The following is a 20,945-nucleotide window of genomic DNA, read 5'->3' on the forward strand; positions in this document are numbered from 1 at the left end:
TAGGAATTGAATCTGGGTCAGCCACATGAAAGGCCTTACACAGTACTTTGGCACTCAGTGGGTTTTTAAAATTTATTTATTTATTAATTTTTCTGCTTTTTGGATCACACCCGGCGATGCACAGGGGTTATTCCTGGCTCATGCACTCAGGAATTTCTCCTGGCAGTGCTCGGGGGACCATATGGGATGCTGGGAATCGAACCCGGGTCAGCCGTGTGCAAGGCAAATGCCCTACCCTCTGTGCTATTGCTCCAGCCCCCAGTGGGTTTTTTTTTAAAGGAAAGAACGGGGGTGGAGATGGCACAAGAGGTAAGACCCTGCCTTGCACGCGTGAGTCTCTGGCACCGCAAGGCATGTCTTGGCTTGGCCTGCCCTTTCCCCAGACACCGTCAGGGACAGCTCTGATGGCCCCTGGGTACCCCCAGCAGTAGCTCTCCCCACCAAAACCATCTCTACATATTTTTCCAAAGCAAAAACCGAGTTTTCCTCCTATACCCCATGGTCTAGGCATGCCCCATCTTTTTTGACTCTTCCCAACGGATGTCAGGGGTCTGGATCCTGCCTGCCACCTCCTCAGGGTTCCTGGGTAATGCCCCTCACTCCTCCGTCCTCTTTTGGGGGTGGGGACACACCCAGAAGTGCTCAGGGCTGACTTTTTTTTTTTTTTTTTTGCTTTGGGGGTACACCTGGCAGTGCTCAGGGCTTATCCCAGCTCTGCCTTCAGGAACTGCTCCTGGCAGTGCTCAGGAGACCATATGGAATGCCAAGGATGGAACCAGGCTCGGCCATCCCACCTGCTACAGCCCCCCTGTTAGTCATTTTCACTCCGTTTCTTCCTTGGGGGGCTTCCAGAGAGGCACCAAGATCGGGCCAGTGAATTTGAAAGTAATCTTGATGCTGTGTGCCCAGTGAGCACGCACTTGGCTCCATGAGCTTATTGCTGTGTTTATTTGCTGGGCTGTTACTGGTCTGCTGGGCTGTTTGTTCCTCTTTAATGATTAATACATGCTGGTGCTTTTATTAATTTACTTTTCCCCCACCTCCCTTCAGTGCTGCTGCGGTGGTGCTTGCACCCGTGGCTGCAGTGGGATGGGAAATTGACAGACACCGCAGCTGCCCAAACTGCTCTCGGTTCGTGTGGGACGCAGGGGGCTTGGACACGTGACCATACGCTCACGAGGCGAAGCGTGCTGAACCCCTGTGCTCTTTCTCCAGGCCCCTCATGATTGTTTACATTCAAATTCTACTTCTGCAGTCACACTCCCCAAAGGGCACATTTCAACAATGTAGCACCGAGCTTGTTCCTCTTTTGGAGTCACATGGGGTTTTGTTTGTTTTGCTTTTGCAAAGCATAGGTGCTCCTCGGAGCCAGAGGCACGTGACCGGTTTGGTTTTGTATTTTACCCAAAGAATGTGACCGGGGTTATTGCAGAGGCTTTCCCTCCTGTCCCCCGGGATGTATGTTCCATAAAAGACCTCCCACTCTCATTTTTAGAGACGTTTGAGTGATCCCGCGAGTCAGCGGGGTCCTGAAAGCAGAGATGGCTTCTGGTTGTTGGCAGTATACTCTGTGCCAACAGAGTGTGTGTACGGTTTGCACACTGGAGCCAGGATATTCAAGGCCCAGTTCCTACAAGTGGAATTGTTGGGCAGGACAGTCCGTGCTGTTCCGTAAGACTTTCTGGTGGGTCTGTCCCAGGGGTCCCCACATAAACAGGGCAGAAATATGCTGACGAGGCAAAAATGTCTCCTTCCCAGCCCCCGTGGAAAAGCTTTCGGTCTTTCACCATGGAGTTTGGTGTCTGTTGTAACATTTTTATATTTGTATTTTAACATGTGAAGGTAGTTTCCTTCTATTTCTCATTTGTCGAGCATTTTTGAAATTTTCATCCAGAAAGAGCGCTTACATTTGGTTCAATTCCTTTTTCGTGTTGATCCATGGAGGTGCTGCGTGTTTGTCCCGCTCCATGACATCAGTGTGATGCCATCATGGGATGTGTGTATACGAGCCATCCTGGTAGTTCAGAAGCCCATTTCCTTGGTCCAGGTGAACACACGGTTTGGATGTTCACAGCGTGTCTGTTCCTCACTTTGGTGTCCAGGTAGAAATGAGCTAGATGTTCCCCACGCTTCCCTTGTCGCAGATGAACTTCCATGGGATCTCATCTCCTTGCTCCTTTCCCTCCCCATTCCCCTTCCCTCCATGATTCCAGTAGCTGCAGTGACGACGCAGGCCTGGCTGCGATTCTCACGGTGTTTAGTCTCACAGCTCATGGGGCTCAGGGCTCACTGACGTTTGCACACCGCCAGTCGGGGTGCTGGCCCCGTGCCCTCTGGGATCACACTCTGAGCTGAGGCTCATCGGTCATGTTGGTGTTGCTACAAGGGGTGAGTGAGGGGTGGGGGTGAGTGAGGGGTGGGGTGGTATTCAGGGTTCACTCCCTGGTTGGGACCCACTGGGCTGGGGTATAGCAGTGGGCAAGTCTTATGGTCTTGAGCATGAGAACTGCCAAGCCCACACAGCTGATCTGCTGGGCTTGTGCTTCACAGATGTGGGGCTCTGGAGAATTGAACTCAGGACCCTACGCTTGCAAGGCAGCAGCTCTGTCTCCCAGTGCTGTTCTTTTTTTATTTTTTCTTTTTAATTTTTTTGCTTTTGGTTCACACCCAGCAATGCTCAGGGGTTACTCCTGGCTCTGCACTCAGGAATCACCCCTGGTGGTGCTCGGGGGACCATATGGGATGCTGGGAATTGAACCCGGGTCAGCTGGGTGCAAGGCAAACGCCCTACCCGCTGTGCTATCACTCCAACCCCTCCCAATGCTATTCTTCCAGGCCCATCTGTTCCATCTTGCAGGGCTCAGTTGAAGACTTCTATTAGTTCTTCTTGAAGTGTTAAGTGTAAACCACTCTTTTTTTTTTTTGTAAACCACGCTTGAATCCATCAGGTCTGATATTTTTCTTCATTAGAAGATTTACAATTAAAATATATATATATATATAAAATCACTGTGAGATATGCAGTAACAAAGTGGTTCATGATTGGGTTTCAGTCTTAAAATGTTCCAACACCCGTCCCTTCACCAGTGTACATTTCCCACCACCGATGTCCCCATTTTCCCTCTGCCCCCAGACTGACTCTATATCAGGCATTTTCCCCTTTTTCCCTTTTAGGCACTGTGGTTTGCAGTACTGTTCCTGAAAGGGTATCATGCCTATCCCTTCAGTCCCCATTCTCATCCAAAGTTATCAGTTCTCACTATCATTGTCACTGTGTTCCCATCTCTGAACTGACCATTCTCTCCACTTTAGTAAGCTTCCTATGAAGGACAAGGCCTCCTGGCTTTGTTAGAAGATTTTTAAAAATTATTCTCTCATTCTCCTTACCTGTTAGAGCTTTATTCATATTTTCTATTTATATGTTATTTAGTCTTCACTGTTACTGTCATCCCGTTGCTCATCTATTTGTTTGAGCGGGCACCAGTAATGTCTCTCATTTACTGTTACTGTTTTTGGCATATCCAATACGCCATGGGTAGCTTGCCAGGCTCTGCCTCTCAGGCTCGATACTCTCGGTAGCTTGCCGGGCTCTCTGAGAGGGGCGGAGGAATCGAACACGGGTCAGCCACGTGAAAGGCGAAAGCCCAACTGCTGTGCTATCGCTCCAGCCCTATTTAGTCTTGGCATACTTTATTTCTAAATATTCATTTCACCTTGGTTATCTAATTAGATTTTCTACTTGTTTGTAGTACCCTCCTAGAATCTTTTTTGTTAGCAATAAATGGGATTTATTTCAGTAAAACAATCACTTTTCTATTCATTAAATAGGTTTCTAACTTATTGTAGAACTCCCCTTCTTTCCATTATGTCAGCCTTGGCTTCATGTGTTCCAGTGCTCTGTGATGTAGGTGTGTAAATGTTTATAGTTGTTATACCTTTAGTTCTAGTGAACCTTTTATTAGTATATAATGTCCTTCTTTGTTTCTCGTAACTCCTGACTGAAGGCCCTTTTTTTGGCCTGACGTGATCTGTACTTAGTTTTGGTAACTGCTTATAAGGAAGCTTTCAGCCTATTTGTAGCTCTTCAAAGACTCCTCTCTGGGAATGTGTCTCTCTTTTTAAAAAAGTGTTTATTTTTAATTACACTATTTTTTTTTAATGTGGGGGCAGGGGAAGCACACCATCTATGCTCAGGGCTTGCTCCTGGCTCTGGGCTCAGGGAACACTCCTGATGGGGCTCAGGGGACCACCATATGGAGTAGGTGTGTGTGTTTGTGTGTGTGTGTGTGTGTGTGTGCGTGTGTAGGTGTGTGTGTGTGCGCGCGCGCAGGGGGCGGGGGATTGAACCAGGGTTGGCAGTGTGCAAGACAAATGCCCTTGCTGCTCCAGCCTCTGGGAAAGATATCTTAGTGATGGTATGTAAACCACTAGATATTGCAATATTGCAGGGTTTTGTATTTATTTTTTGTGTCTCCCCCCCCGGGGGGGAACACTCCTCGCAGGGTTCAGGGGACCTGTGACTGAAACCCAACCCAGAGCTTCTGATGCAAAGCACTTGCCTCGGACCTTTGAGCTATGTCCTGGGTCCAGATCTTTTCATTTATTTGTTCGTGTAGGCCTTCCTCGCGCTTCTCGGGGGCCACTGGGGCGGCACCCAGCTGTGCCAGGGAGTTCGTGTAGCTCCAGGGGTCGAGCCTGAGGCCTGTGTGTGTCAGCCATGTACTCTAATCCCTTGAGCTATCCCCCAGCCCTCAATCTTGTGTTTGGATTTTTTCTGACATTAGAACGTTTTGATTTTGCAAAACTTAAAACTGTCATCTCACTGTCCATGAACTCGACTAAATTTACTTGAGCGATGAACCTCATGTACTAGATCTTGTCTGTCTCACTTTTCTTCAAGTCTTCTGAGTTTCAGATAAGATGCCTCTTTATTTCTAAAGACTGTTCTGTGTAGCCCCTAAAAACAAATGTTCGTTTTTGGGGGGTGCGGGATTTGGGCCATACATGGCAGTGCTCATAGGTTACTTCTATCTCTGTGCTCAGGGGTCAGTACTCCTGGCAGTACTCAGGGACTATCGGTCATGCCAGGGATTGAATGGAATCAGCTGCATGCAAGACAAGCATTTTAGCCCCTGTGCTACTCTCCAATTTAAAAAAAATATTTTTTTAGGGGGTGCACCCTTGGTGTGCTCAGGGCTTACTCCTGGCTCTGTGCTCAGGGAGCACTCCTGGAGGTGCTTGGATGACCGTACGTGGGGCCAGGGACTGAATCAGGGTTGGACTGAATCAGGGTTAAAGACATGTGCTTTAACCCTTGTACTCTCTCTGGCGTCTGCAAAACAAACACTCTTTATTTTGGGGATGGGGTCGGGGGGAGGGTTCATGCCTGGCAATGCTCAGGGGCTATTCCTGGCTCTGTGCTTAGAGCCCTATGTGGTGCTGGAATTTAAACCAGAATCAGTTGCCTTAGCCCATACAATTGAGGTGTCTTACCTCCTGTATAATCTATCTGACCCCAAACAAACATTCTTATGTAAACTTAGAACAACGGTCAGAGTCAGCAAGGTGTTGACATATGATCTACAGATTTCAATCAGATACCACCAGTTTCTTTTCTTTTGTGTTTCTTTGGGGTCACAGCCAAAAACAGCTGTGCTCAGGGCTTAGTTCTGGCTCTGTGCTCAGGAATCGCTCCTAACAGTGCTCAGGGGACCCCATGCAGAGCAGGGCTCTCTCGCTAGTTTCAGCAATTACTGCCACGCAATCTTATTGTGTCTCTTTTGCTTCATTTAACTGGAACCGTTCTTCAGACGTTGTTTTGTTTCTTGTTTGAGCCTCCCCAGCCGTGCTCAGGAGACCCAAGGACCCCTCCCAACGGTTCTGGGCCAACTGAGGCAGTGGGTCTGTGCAAGGAGGCAGTACTGCTCAGACCTCCCCTGTGCTGCTGGCGGCCTCCAGGATTGCACTGCACCCGACAGTGCTCAGGGGACTGGAATGGCTGGTGATTGACTGAACCAGGGTGGGCCACATGCAAGGCATACGCCTCACCCCCTGTGCTTCCTCTCCGGCCCCAGACGGATTTGCACAAACCCGGGCTTGCGGAAGAGTACAGGTCAGTTGTTCTGTGAAATGTTTCTTAACTTGACTCATCCGCTGGTTCTTCATGATTGCATTCAGGCTCTGCACTTGCATGCTAGAATGCCACGAAGGCACAGGTTGTTCATCTTTCTCACGGCCAGGGAGGCTGACTTAGGTCACTGAAGGTAGTATCCGACAAAAAAACAGCAAATATTTGAAAAAAAAAACAAAAGGTTCTTACTGAAAGCAGTATTTTATAGGGAGGTTGCCTGGCCATGCGGGGGGCTCAGGGCCATCTGTGTCTGACCCTGACGTGGGCTCCAATCAGGGTCCACCCTCACTGGGCTTCTGCTCTCCCACCCGAGTCTTCTCTCCACCTTCTGCCCATTGTTTTCAAATGAGGTAAAGTGTGTTTACAGTGAAATGCCCATGTGGGCACAGAGCAGAGGCACCAGTGTCCCAACCAACATTATATACTGCCTGCAATTTTTGTTTGTTTTGGGGGTCACACCCAGCAATGCTTAGGGCCTGTCCCTGACTTGGTGCTTGAGAATCCTCCTGGAGGTTCCCGGGGGTCGCTGGATGCCAACCTAGGCCTCCTGCATCCAAAGCCTGCAAGCTAGTCTGTTGAATCATCCCTCTCCCCCTGCACTTGGATCACAAATGATTTCAAGGCCATGGAGGTCGGACAGCAGGTCAGGGGCTTGCCTTGCTCCCACCAGCCCAGGCTCAGTCCCTGACCTTGGATGTTCCTCTGAGCCCCACTACGGGTCATCCTTGAGCCCAGAGCCCAGAGTTAACCAGGAGCCCCTCTGGGTGGAGCCTCCAAAAACAAAAAGATCTCTATTTCTTCCCTTCTAGTGAAATGTTTGTTTTAAATGTTGGAGAAGGAGGGGCTGGAGCAATAGCACAGCGGGTAGGGCGTTTGCCTTGCACGCGGCCGACCCGGGTTCTAATCCCAGCATCCCATATGGTCCCCTGAGCACCGCCAGGGGTAATTCCTGAGTGAAGAGCCAGGAGTAACCCCTGTGCATTGCTGGGTGTGACCCAAAAACCAAAAAAAAAAAATGTTGGAGAAGGAGGTGCTAGAGTGAATTGAAGATATGGCCTCTGGAGCATTCAGCATAAGGAGCAATACTTGCTCTGTTACTTGTTAACCGTGCATGGTGACTTAATTCTCTAAGTGTTTTTGTTTTTTCTGGGTAGGCAGAGATGAAGTTAAGGGGGGAAGGAAGGACAGGGTGCTCCCAAGTGGTGACCAGAAGGCAGGGGCCCCTCTGGTAGATGCTCGGATTGAGTGGCTCAAACCCCAAGGACTTGGTTCTGCTCAAGGTCCTGCAGAGCTGAGAACCACCAGGTCCAGCCTGGAGGTGTTGGGAACCTACGGAGCTGCCCCTGACCATGCTTGCGGTCCTCCAGTCTGTACCGTGTGTTCAGGAGACGTGTAGGGCAAACCTGAGTCAGGGTACACTAGGCGGGCACTGTTTCCCAGCCCAGTTCTCTAAATATTAATTCTTGTTATCTTTGTAATGTTTTACGTAGCTCAAATACTCCTTTAAGAATTGAGTCCCGCAAACAATGAAGTTAAGTCTTTTGAGGGGCGTGGGGCAGGAAGTGGACCTCCTGGGTTACGCTCAGGTCTCACTCCCGGCTCTGTGTTTAGAGATCACTCCTGGAGGCTCCTGGGGGACCAGATGCGATGCTGGAGATCGAACGAGGTCTGTGGCATGCAGGGCAAGTATCTTACCTGCTCCACTCTCTACCTGGGTCCCCAACTTAAGAGTTTTTGCGAATTATTTTCTTAAAGAATGAGTCTGGGGACTGGAGTGATAGCACATCGGGTAGGGCATTTGCCTTGCACGCGGCCGACCCGGGTTTGAATCCCAGCATCCCATATGGTTCCCTGAGCACCGCCAGGGGTGGTTCCTGAGTGTACAGCCAGGAGTAATCCCTGTGCATCGCCGGGTGTGACCCAAAAAGAAAAAAAAAAAAGAATGAGTCTGGTAGAAAACCCAGCAAAGGCTAGGAACAGGCTCTTCATAGGGGACGGCGTTTGGCAAATCAGTAAACCTCTGGAGAGGTTGCCAGCCTTGCTATAATTAGAGGAAGATCAAGGGCCAGAGAGCTAGCTCTGAGGGCGGAGCACATACTTTGTATGTGGGAGCCACGGTTCATTCCCTGGCACACAGCATTCCCTGAGCACTGAGCCAGGAATAGCCCCCGGAGCCTTGCTAGGTATGACCCCCCCCCAACTACACACACAGAAGATGAAAATCAGAGCCACAATGAGACCTCATTTCTGTACTTATCAGATGGGCAGATTAAAAAGATCCTTTTTTTTTTTTTTGCTTTTTGGGCCACACCTGGCAATGCACAGGAGTTACTCCTGGCTCTGCACTCAGGAATTACCACTGGCGGTGCTCAGGGGAACCATATGGGATGCTGGGAATCGAACCCGGGTTGGCCTCGGGCAAGGCAAACGCCCTACCCACTGTGCTATTGCTCCAGCCCCAAGATTCTTTTTTTTTTTTGCAGGGGGGCGGCGGAATTTGCATGGGGCTGGGGTGGTTGGGCCACATCTGGCGGTGCTCAGGGGTTACTTTTGGCTCTACACTTAGGAATCATTCCTGACAGTCCTCAGGGGATCATACGGGTTGCCGGGGATAGAACCCAGGTCTGTCGCATGCACATTGTACTATTACCCCGGATCATATTTAAAAGATTCTTGATATGAGGCTGGAGCAATAGTACAGTGGGTAGGGTGTTGGCCTTGCACGCTGCCAACCCGGGTTTGATTCTCAGCATCCCACATAGTCCCCCGAGCACCGCCAGGAGTAATTCCTGAGTGGAGGGCCAGGAGTAACCCCTGAGCATCGCCGGGTGTGATCCAAAAAAGCAAAAAAAAAAAAAAAAAAAAAAAAAAAAACCATAAAAACCCCAAAAAACAAAAACAAAAAAATGAAACCTTTAAAAGCTTCTTGATGTGAATATTGTCAGGATATTGTCAGGGTGTAAAGTTGTTGGTGGGACTCTACATTGCTTTGATTCTGTATTGGGAGGTGAATGTGTTGAGTGTGGTTAAGTGTGGTGAGTGTGGCTTTATTCATTAACATAGTAAATGTTGACCTTTATTTCAGTAGTTGGTGTGTGTGTTTGTGTGTGTGTGTGTGTGTGTGTGTGTGCCCAACCACCCCAGCCCCATACAAATTCTCCCCGCAAAAAAAAAAAGTATCTTTTTAATCTGTTCATCAGATAAGTACAGAAATGAGGTCTCATCGTGGCTCTGATTTTTATCTTGTGTGTGTAGTTTTGGGGGTTCACACCTAGTAAGGCTGTGTGGTCAGTGTGTGTGTATGAGAGAGAGACAGAGAAAGAGAGAAAAAGATATTTGGGACTTCTAATCCGTATACATACTTACTTCAGCAGAATATTCTAGATAGGCATATGCACCAGGGGCAAAACGTGTCAGCACTGCAGCAGCCTATGAAAGCAGATCCAGGGGCTGGAGACAGTCCAGGAAGTAGGGCACTTGCCTGGCATAGAGCCGGCCCGGGTTCCGTCTCTGGCATCCCATATGGTCCCCTGGGCACCTTCAGGAGTAAGTCCTGAGTGCAGAGCCAGGAGTAACTCCTAAGCATTGCTGGGTGTGGCACATACACACACAAAGAAAGCAGATGCAGGGGGCTGAAGCAATAGTACAGCGGGTAGGGTGTTTGCCTTGCACGCAGCCGACCCGGGTTCAATCCCAAGCATCCCATATGGTAACTCTGAGCACCACCAAGGGTGATTCCTGAGTGCAGAGCCAGGAGTAACCCCTGTGCATTGCCAGGTGTGACCCAAAAAGCAAAAAAATAAAAGCAGATGCAACCCCAATGGTCTGGTAGTAGGGAATGGTGATGCAGTGATACAAACAAAAAAACACACAAAAAACGTAGTGTGATGGATGAAACGGTCCAACTGGCTCTTTCCTAACGTGCACAGTGCTCCCCATGACCTGTGAATGGGGAAGTCCCTGGATGCAGCATTGTGGCTCACTGCTTGTGGCATGAGAGGCTCTGTGGTCAGTGGGAAGCACGGGGCCAGAAGTCAGTGGACACTGTGAGGTAAGCCCCGAAGTTTCCATGAATATAATCACCAATGCCTGGCAGCTCAGTCTAAGGCACTCACAGAACAGTCCCCAAAGTCTGTCTTATCTGGTCTTTGAGTAGGAAAGACGTTTGGTGACTGCAAGGCGTCATGCTCCTTCGGAAGGAAAGGGCATTTGGCCGGACCATCTGCATTCCTTCTCTGTGTGCGGCAATTTCAAGTTATGGTTCAGTTTTCAAATGTTCATTTTCATTATTCCTGTTGTGGTGGCTCAGGGACCTGGCTGGAGGGGCTCGGGGCTCTGTGCTCTGGGAGTGGTCCTGCAGCCCTTGGGGCCATGTGGTTGGTGCTAGTGGGGCTCAATTCTGGACCACCCGAAGTGTGGCCTCAGTCCTTTGAGCTCTGACTCTGGCCCACGTTAGCAGTTTTATTTATCTGGGTTAATTTTTTTTAGCGGCGGGGGGAGGGAGGGAGGAGGTGCTTGATCATTTGGACTGTACCTGGCAGTGCTCTGGGGCTATACTCAGCTCTGTCCTTGGGGCTTATTCCCCAAAGTGTTCAGGGATCAAACTGGAGCCAGCTGTATTCGAGGCAAGTGCCTTAAACTTTGTACCACGTCGGTAGTTTTTATTTATTTATTTATTTATTTATTTTTGCTTTTTGGGTCACACCCGGCAATGCATAGGGTTTACTCCTGGCTCTGCACTCAGGAATTACTCCTGGAGGTGCTCAGGGGACCATAGGGGATGCTGGGAATCGAACCCGGGTCGGCCACGGGCAAGGCAAACGCCCTACCCTCTGTGCTATTGCTCCAGCCCCATACGTTGGTAGTTTTTAGACTTAGTACTTTAATGTGGAAGTACTTGCCAAGTGGGCATATGTCACTTGCTCTGCACATAGCTGACCTGGGTTGGATCCCCGGCGTCTCATATCCCCAAGTATCTGCCGGGAGTGATCTCTGAGCACAAAGTCAAGAGTAACCCCTAAGCATCACCAGGTGTGGCCCCCAAACAAAAAAAGATATTAGAAACAATCAAATCAAATCAGTACTTTGAGGCTGGAAAGATAGTACAGGGCACGCAGCTGGCCCTCATTCCGGCACTGTGTTTGGTCGACTGAGCACAGAGCCAGGGATCATCTCTGAGCACTGTGGATGTGGCTCCCACACAAAACAAACAAAATAAAATTAGTACTTTCCCTTGTATTGGTTTGGAAAGGTGAATTCAGGCCACCCCGGAGGATGCGTGGGAGTGACCCCTGGCAACACTCAAGGAACCATATGTGGTGTCGGGATTCACACGGCAAGTGCCTGACCTCCCGTGCCATCTCTCTGGGCCCCAGCTCAGTGCTTTTTCATGGAGACAACCTGACCACAAAATGTATCATAGAATTTTGAGGTATACTAAAGCGCAGTTTAATGAGGAGAGAGAGAGGGCAGCAGCCTGTGGACTCCTTCCAGTCATTCTGGTTCTCACGGCACAATCCGATGGCTGTGGCTCTGTACTGTAGCTCAGCCCAGGCTCTTTTAGTTTATATTTCTGGGGCGGGAGGGTCTCTGCATCAGTGATGGGATCTGCTTATCACACCAGGCAGTACCTAGGGTGCCTAAGTCATGTGTTCTCGCCCCGGGTTACATCCCTGGGCTCAGGGAGATATGCAATGTACATTTCACCCCCCCCCCCAGCTTCATTGGACCACGTAGCCCTGAGTTGTCCACTGATAATTTTGCATGCCTTACCATGGACAGTCCATGCCACCAAACTCTTCCTAGAGGCTGGAATTGAGAGGTACAAAGAATTGTGAATGGTGGGACGAGCAAACTCCTCCTTTATGTCTTCGTGAAGGAAATGTGGTCACGTGACGAGGGAGCACTGCCTGTGTGTCGGTCCTGAAGGAAGTGAGGTCACTGTAGGTGAGGTTCCACACCCAGCTGCTGCTGGGAGCCAACACACACACACACACACACACACACACACACACACACACACACACACACACACACACCTCCTTGTAAACCAAGAGGAGCTGCCCTGGCGTAAGGGACAGCAGCTCTGAGAGCCGGGCTGGGACCCAGGGCCTCACACAGGTGAGGTGCGTCCTGTCCCCCCGAGCCACGTCCTCAGTGCATGCACTGCATCTCTGTTCATAGCACTGTGGCACGCAGGTGCCGAACAGATGGGATTGGCTGAAGGATTGCACCCGCCCTTGAGCGCAGGCTTCAGCCAGGGTCCCTCCCCAATAGGCCTTTGAGGACACTGTCACACAGGAGAATAATCGGGAGTGGGGGATGGGGATGAGGGGGGGCTGGAGAGTGAGGTATAGCTCTGAGGGGGAGGGGAGGAAGTCAGGGGGTGCCGGAAGAGGGAGGAAGCCAGCCTGCTCTCCTCTTGCCCATGTTCTGCTGTCGGAAGATTCCTGAGCAATCTCCCAGGCTCTGCTCCTTTAGAAGCCTTGCGCTAACGGCAGCGGGTTAGCTGTGAGGTGAGGGCTGTCGTGCCCATTGTACAGACAAGGAAGCACCGTGAGAAGGACTAGGTCACGTGCCCACGTCATAAGGAGTGAGGGGCAGAGCTGCTCAGGAGACGTCAGCATCTTTGATGTCAGCCTGCATCACAGCGACGGTGAAGGTGACTCGTAGCCTGTCGGCCAAGAGCTTCAGGGTCCACAGGCAGACTGGGGGGATGGGGGAGCGGCAGATGCGCTCTCTGGGTCTCAGTCTTTCCACCTATGGATTGGGATGGGCACACATCCTTTCTAGAATTTTCCTCAGGATGGCTTGAAATAATGACTATAAGATGTTCTGTAACGTTGATAGATTCTGCAAACCGTAAGAAAAGCTTAACTGGGGCTGGGGCAATAGCACAGCGGGTAGGGCGTTTGCCTTGCACACGGCCGACCCAGGTTCAATTCCCAGCATCCCATATGGTCCCCTGAGCACCGCCAAGAGTAATTCCTGAGTGCAGAGCCAGGAGTAACCCCTGTGCATCGTCAGGTGTGACCCCCCCCCCAAAAAAAAAGAAAAAAAAAAGAAAAGCTTAACCCAGGTAACATTTACCAGAGTTGTGATTCCTCTTGGCCCCCTGTCTCTGTCTCTCTCTGTCTGTCTGTCTCTGCTTCTGTCTATCTCTGTCTCTCTCTCTCATGTGTATGTGTTGGTTCATTAATTTTAATTTTTTTTAAATAAAGTTTACTTCCAGCCAGAGCCACTGGAGTTGTCTCCCTGACAGTTAATTTAATTTTTTGGGGGGTGCATGCCTGGTGCTTGCTCAGGGGCCTCACCTGCTGGTGCTGGCCATGGACTCTTGCACGTAAAGCGTGTGCTCCAGCCCTGTGAGCCATCACCCACCCTGGGCCTCTGGCAATTCTTTTTATTATTAATTACTTTTTGTAGTTGTCGTTTTCAGACTCGGGTCCTGGATACAGGCTGCACCAGTAGGAAACCTGCATGTTCCCTCCCCCACGGTTTGGGGGGGCGTTGCCCATGCTGTCTTTGCCCCAACGTTCCTAGGTTGCACCCACAGGCCCTGGTGGACAGTCCCCACTCAGTGACCCACAGATGCAGTCCCCTCCCAGGCCCCAGACAGAGATTTGGGTCACGAGAGCCTTTCAACTTTGATCCCAGTTTGGCCTGTTTTCCCGTGGCCCTCTAATTCCCCTGCCTCCGGCACGCACACGCTCGCCTACCGGGCCAATTAGGTCATTAGTTTAATCGGATTTAGTTAAATTCATATTCACAATAATCTTGCAAAATGGGCCACGTTCTGCATCCTAGGGTGAACCGCCAAAGAGCTGAAATAAATTTGGCCCGAAGGGTCTATTTTGTGATTGGTTGGGGACCCAGGGGACCGGCTCCCTCCTACCCCAGACTCAGCGCTTTTCTCATCATGTCTGAAACCTTCTCTCTGGAGGCATTTTATTTTATTTTATTTTATTTATTTATTTTTTTGTGGTCATGAAACTTTTATTTTTTTTTATTTTTTTTTAAAATTTATTTATTTTTAATTAGAGAATCACCGTGAGGGTACAGTTACAGATTTATACACTTTTGTGCTTATACTTCCCTCATACAAAGTTTGGGAACCCATCCCTTCACCAGTGCCCATTCTCCACCACCCGTAAACCCAGTGTCCCTCCCACCCTCCCCAAACCCATCTCCCCCCCACCCCACCCTGCCACTGTGGCAAGGCATTCCCTTCTGTTTTCTCTCTCTAATTAGCTGTTGTGGTTTGCAATAAAGGTGTTGAGTGGCCGCTGTGCTCAGTCTCTAGCCCTCATTCAGCCTGCAACTCCCTTCCCCCACATGGCCTTCGACTACAATGTAGTTGGTGATCGCTTCTCTGAGTTGACCTTTCCCCGGAACGTGAGGCCAGCCTCGAAGCCATGGAGTCAACCTCCTGGTACTTATTTCTACAGTTCTTGGGTGTTAGTCTCCCACTCTGTTATTCTATATACCATAGATGAGTGCAATCTTTCTATGTCTGTCTCTCTCTTTCTGACTCATTTCACTCAGCATGAAACTTTTCATGCCCATCCACTTGACTACAAAATTCTTGACCTCTTTTTTTCTAACAGCTGCATAGTATTCCATTGTATAGATGTACCAAAGTTTCCTCAACCAGTCATCCGTTCTGGGGCATTCGGGTTTTTTCCAGATTCTGGCTATTGTAAACAGTGCTGCGATGAACATACATGTGCAGATGTTGTTTCGATTGTACTTTTTTGCCTCTCTGGGATATATTCCCAGCAGTGGTATTGCTGGGTCAAATGGGAATTCAATATCTAATTTTTTGAGAGTCGTCCAAATTGTTTTCCAGAAGGGCTGAACCAGTCGGCATTCCCAACTCTCTGGAGGCATTTTAATGCTGTAACTGTCAAAACCAGCAACACTAGGTTCTAGTATAGGAAGACTTTTTTGTTGTTGTTTTTGGGTCACACCCGGCAATGCACAAGGGTTACTCCTGACTCATGCACTCAGGAATTACTCCTAGCAGTGCTCAGGGGACCATATGGGATGCTGGGAATCGAACCCGGGTTGGCTGCCTGCAAGGCAAACGCCCTACCCGCTGTGCTATTGCTCCAGCCCCCAGGAAGACTATTTTCAAGATGCTGCAGACCCAACAGTTTTGCATCTGGGAGTCTGCGCCCCCCCCCCCCCGCCATAACATTATAATGCACGCCTTGTTCCGTGGCGTTAGGAATTCCTTGTGAGCCTTATTTTCAGCGGCTGCCTGGTCGTCCCTCAGCGGACTCGACCATCCCAGAACAATCCCTTATTGTGGAACCTTCCTGTGGTTTCCAGCTTCTCGCTTTGGGCCGCGGCGCCGTGGAGAGCGTCTTCTTCTCCAGAATGCACTTTCTGTTGCCCCGCTTCCTTCACACGCCTTCTCAGAAGTGGAAATACTGGTTCCCAGGCACTGAACGTTTGAAGTCTCCTCATCCCCAGGGCCAGCTTGCCCCTCGGGGTGGGGGGGTGTCCTGCTGCCCTTCTTCCCCCCACCCTGCTTAACCAGCCTTCTGTTCTTCCCCCAAAGCCTCATAAAGAGAATGGCCCAGAGTGTGGTGGACGTGATGGAAGACGCCAAAGGAAAGGTGCAGGAGAACCTACTGGCCAATGGAGGTAGGTCCCTGCCGCCTTCTTCCCGTTTGAGCCCCTGGGCCCCTCTGGGCTGTGGCACGACTCAAGAATAAGGGCACCCCCACCCCCGGGGGGAGAGGGGCTGGGTTGACATATGGGACCCAGACGCACCTGGTCAGCTGTGCAGTGCCGCTGGCCTCGTGACGAGCTCTTAGCTGTGCTATTGGATTTTCCAAGCATCTGACCTGGCTCCCTCGTAGCTAAATTCCTCGGTGAAATACCCAGTGAAAAGTGGGGTTCGAGGGGTCTCATCTCAGCCAGAATCTACTGCTTGGCCCTCTCACCCTCTCTCTCCCACCTCCACCTTGTGTCAGTGGGAAAAGCTTATCTGTGCCCCCTTGCCCACCCACCCAGCCTGCTAAGGTGATCTGTGTGCCAAGGCAGATCTCCAGCCCAGCCTTTACTCTGAAGGTGCCCAGAAAGTTGGCAGATGAGGCCCAGATGCTTTGTGGTGGTTCACATTGGATTTCTGGCCTCCCCGTGTTGGTAGGTTAAAGCTGCGGAGCCTAGCGACGTTTGTGCAACTGTGTACGTACAATTGAGTACTTTTAAAGTAAGCCAGAAAAGTAAACTTCCGAAAGGTACTTTATACTCCGATGAGGTGTTTGATTATCTGCAAGAGTATTCAGCCCGTGCGTCCCTGCACAGCTACTGAAGACGAGAGCATGTATTAGTTTAGCACTATACTCTGTGACGCATCGCTCCCCCACTCGTCCGGGACGCTCGCATTTGCTTGCTCGTCTCGCCTCCCAGTGGGAACCGGGCTGTGTGTGCTAATCCTGTTTAATAACACCCCACTATTGTGTTGCAGGTCTAAAGGAAAAGATGAAATGTTTAAAGAGTAGGTTGTGTTCAGTGTGCTGTGTGTGTGTGTGTGTGTGCTGTGTGTGGCCCCCGCATGCCCCCGACAGTGGCCCTCAATCTGGTTGTGGGGGGACAGTGACCAGGTTACGATGGATTTTTCCAGTAATCACCTCTTAGCGTGGTCACCATGCCCATATGATGCAGATAGCAATTGTGTGTCTGTCCCTCCCACACCGCCTCCTGTCCCCGTAACTGGCCCCTCCCTTCGTCCCTCTCCCCTTCTCCTCTCCCCTCCTGCCTCCCCTTCCTTCCCCTACCCTCCTCTCCCCCTCCTGTCTTCTCTCCTCTCTTCTATTCCTTTTCCTCACCTTCTCTCCTCTCATCTTCCTCTCCCCATCTTTTCTCCTTCCCTCCCCTATCCTCCCCTCCCATCCCCGCCTCTTTTCCCCTCCCCTCTCCTCTCCTCTCCTCTCCTCTCCTCTCCTCTCCTCTCCTCTCCTCTCCTCTCCTCTCCTCTCCTCTCCTCTCCTCTCCTCTCCTCTCCTCTCCTCTCCTCTCCTCTCCTCTCCTCTCCTCTCCTCTCCTCTCCTCTCCTCTCCTCTCCTCTCCTCTCCTCTCCTCTCCTCTCCTCTCCTCTCCTCTCCTCTCCTCTCTTCTCCTCTTCCTCCCCTCTCTCCTTTCCTCACCTCTCCTCTCCTTACCACCCCCTGCCCTTCCCACCTCTCCTCTTCCTCTCCCGATCTCTCCTCTCCTTCCCTTCCCTCCTCTCCTCTCCCTCTCCCCATCTTCTCTTCTCTTTTCTCCTGCCTCCCAGTTCCCTTCTCTCTCCCTCACACCACCCCGCCCCTCCCCCCACACCTGTCTCCTGTCCCCAGTGGTCCTGTGTGTCTGGGTCCAGGGGCTTCTTTGACTCTGGATTTCAGCTTCCTTTGCCTTTGGGCTCCCAGACTCACCAGCTGTCCCGTGTCCCTGGTCTGCTCTTTGGGGCGTCTGTGGACTTTGAGCCACCAGGCTGTGCCTTCTGTGCCCTGGCTGGCTTCTTCCTACCAAGACCTTCCTTCCTCTAGCCTCAGGGGATGCCTCGGTCCCAGACCAGACTTGGCTGATTTTGGTGCTAGGAGCAGCCCTGGGTGTTGGGCTCTGCTCACTCTGGCAGGGTTCGGGCAAGCCCCTCCTCAGAGGGTTGCCGGCGCCCTCTCCCTGCGGTGGAGGTTGGGGTGGCTATTGCTGCATGTTGGTGTGGGGGCTGCAGTCAACACAGGTGCTGCCAGCCTGGCACTTGGCCTGTGGGGTCGAGGCCAGGGGTCCAGCTGGGGCCGCCCGCTTGCCAGCCCCTCCCCACGACAGATCTTCACAGACAGGATTTGCTAAAATGCAGTGGTTTTTTTTTTTCTTTTGTCACACCCGGCGATGCACAGGGGTTACTCCTGGCTCTGCACTCAGGAATTACCCCTGGCAGTGCTCAGGGGACCATATGGGATGCTGGGAATCGAACCCGGGTCGGCTGCATGCAAGGCAAATGCCCTACCTGCTGTGCTGTCACTCCAGCCCCCTAAAAAGCAGTGTTTTACCCTGAGAATATTTGTTGATGCCAACAAAAAATCACCATTATTGTTTAGGGGAATGTGGCGTCAAACCCAGCAGTGCTGTGTGTGTATTCCTGGCTCTGTGTTCAGGAGCGACCCCTTGGCAGTGCTCAGGAGCCCATATATGGTGCCGGGGATGGACCCAGGGCCAGCCACATGCTAAACCTCACCTCTCATACTATCTCTTTGGCCCTAAGGTTGATCTGTCACTGTCACTGTCATCCCGTTGCTCATCAACTTGCTCGAGCGGGCACCAGTAATATCTCCATTGTGAGACTTGTTACTGTGTTTGGCATAGCAAATACGCCACGGGGAGCTTGCCAGGCTCTGCCGTGCGGGTGAGATACTCTCGGTAGTTTGCTGGGCTCTCCGAGAGGGACGGTGATAAAAATATATATATATTTTGTTACATGGATCACTCAGTGTCTTTTCGCAGCTTGTAGCTAAGAGGGCCTTCAGGAGCAGAGGGAGGTACAGAGCTGTTTTCTCCGTACAAAGCAGTTCCACTGGGTGCCTCCCGGCTCCAGGGGTGCCAGCTCTGAGAGACTGCCTCTCTCCAGGAGGGCAACATCGTCCATCACTGAGTCACTGTGTTTCTTCAGCCTGAGGCCTCCTGCCCGTTGGTCTCTGCGACTTAATCAGGATTCCCCAAACTCGGTCATCCTGCGGGTCCTGTAAATGATGGCCAAGGCAGTCTGGCTGCGGTGCCGGTGCCGGGGATCGACCCTGGGTCAGCTGCGTGCAAAGCGCGCTCCCTGGGCTGTCTCTGTGGGGCCCGCCACGTTCTCATCGGCTCTCCTGTGGGGCTCGCTGTGAAGTCCAGGGCACGTGGTGGGGAGGGCAGTGCCCGCCACTGAGCTGCCTGGGGGGGGGGGGTGAGTAGGGCTGCTGGCCGCTGGGAGTCACGATTTCTTCCCAGTCCCAATTTCTTCTCTGAGTACGTGGTCCCGTACGACTCAGCTCTCTGCTGGCACCTTTGCTTTTGTTTGTTCTCTGTTCTCTGCATCTCTGCCCGGCTGCCCAGAGAAGGACACAGATCCCTCTGATTATGGCAGGAGATGAGCAAGCTCACCATCGTCTGGCTAGCCCCTGCGTGCACGTCACCACCCTAAAGCCATCAGGCTGACCCCGCTGGTCCCTGGTCCCTGGTCTCTGGCTCTGCAGAAGACCTCGCAGGCCTGTTTTTCTTCTCAAGATGAGCGTGCCTCGACTGGCGAGCTGTGTCCAGCACCTTTTGACTCGGAGGGAGCTAGGCCCGAGGTTGTAGGTGGTGCTGGCCCCCAGCTGGAAGCCTGTAACTTTCATGGGACGTGTGACAGTGTCAGCCAGGGGCTCGGGAAGTGGCGCTGTGCCCGCTGTTGCCGCTGGTGCCTCTCATCGTTGACTTACCCCTGCATTCATCCGGACGTGCCTGCCGTTAGCTCCTCCTGGGCTTGACTCCTCCTGGAGACATGTCCCTGACTCAGTGCGGCAATACCAGAGTCCCCACTTGTACCTCGTTCATGCCCAGGTCTGTCCGGGCTGCTGCATAGGACGTGCTGGGAGGCCTGAGGAGTGGCCACTGACCTCACATAGTTCTGGACACCAGAGGTGAGGGTGTGCTTGGGCGGGGAGCCCAGGGAGGTCTCGCCTCCTGGCTTCCAGACGGCCAAGTGCTCCTGGTCAAGGGCTCAGGTGTTCCACTGTGTGAGCGCCAGGTACGTGGAGATAGGCTCCCCTCTGTGGTCGGGCGTATGTGTCACTGTCATCAGTCTACTCTCCGCTGGCATCTGCTTACCTACATTTATCTGCCTCTGTTAAACCCATCTATCAGTCTACCTTTAGGGGTTTGGGCCACACCCAGCAGTGCTCAGGCTGTTCTTAGCTCTGGCTCTGCACTTAGGAATCACTCCTGGTGGTTCTTGGGGGACCCTATGGAGTGGTGACCCCTACCAGGGCTCAGGGGACTGTGTGTGGTGCTGGGAGTTGAACAGGAGCCAACTTCATACAAAGCAAGTGCCTTAATCCCTTGTACTATCTCTCTGCCCCTGCATGGCATATTTAAAAAAAAACTGTTTGTGAAGGGGGCGGTTGGCACACTCCTGATTCTGCACTCAGGAATCACGCCTGGCAGTGCTTGGGGGACTAAGTGGGATTCTGGGGATCTAACCTGGGTTGGTTGCATGCAAGACAAATGCCCTCCCCACTGTACTATCTCTGCAGCGCTCCAAAAACCAATCATACTTTTGCCCTTCCCGTTGTTACCATTACTGCAGTGACTGGGGGTCTCTCTCACATACTAGGTTGTGGGGCCCAGCCAGAGGGACAGTCATTTCGCTGGGATTCTCGCGTGCATCTGGCTGTGTGCTGGGATCTCACCCTTGGTTGTGGCTCTGAAACCAGCGGTGCTTTTGCCATTCCTTCGCCATTGGCATCCCAAGGGCCTCTTCTCATCTGGGTCATCCCCAGTGGCCAGCGATGTGCTGGCCTGACCTTCCTCTGTCAGGCACGGCGGTCAGTGCTGGAGGGCAGAGGTGTTCCAGGGTCCTGGAAGCTCATGGTCTCCTTTCACCGTGGAGCTTCAATTACTGGCTCTGTCCATGCCCGTGTCCACATCACCAGAGGAGAGCTGGTCACAGTACTGAAGAGGGTGGAAGAGTACAGTAAAACAATCCCGAATTGACTCTTTGGAGATGTATGTGAGTGCATCACAGCCCCCATCAGAGTACCAACAGACTTCCAAAGTAGTTGATGAAAACTCCCTGCCCCTTTTGAAG

The 20,945-nt window shown here is 51.6% G+C and overlaps 1 protein-coding gene across 3 annotated transcripts in view; it reads left to right on the forward strand.

Annotated features, from left to right (window-relative positions):
* ATP6V1C2 (ATPase H+ transporting V1 subunit C2) overlaps positions 1 to 20,945 on the forward strand; it is a 60,236-nt gene that overhangs the window by 20,180 nt on the left and 19,111 nt on the right. For 2 of the 3 annotated variants that reach the window (XM_055122457.1, XM_055122459.1), the window contains exon 3: positions 15,696 to 15,781. In XM_055122457.1, coding sequence (XP_054978432.1) covers positions 15,696 to 15,781 — 86 coding nt within the window. Of the gene's footprint in view, positions 1 to 15,695; positions 15,782 to 16,610; positions 16,641 to 20,945 lie in introns of all 3 variants that reach the window. The other variant, XM_055122458.1, reaches the window with a different exon arrangement.

This window comes from Sorex araneus, chromosome X (assembly GCF_027595985.1).
Source record: "Sorex araneus isolate mSorAra2 chromosome X, mSorAra2.pri, whole genome shotgun sequence".
Taxonomy (NCBI): Eukaryota; Metazoa; Chordata; class Mammalia; order Eulipotyphla; family Soricidae; genus Sorex; species Sorex araneus.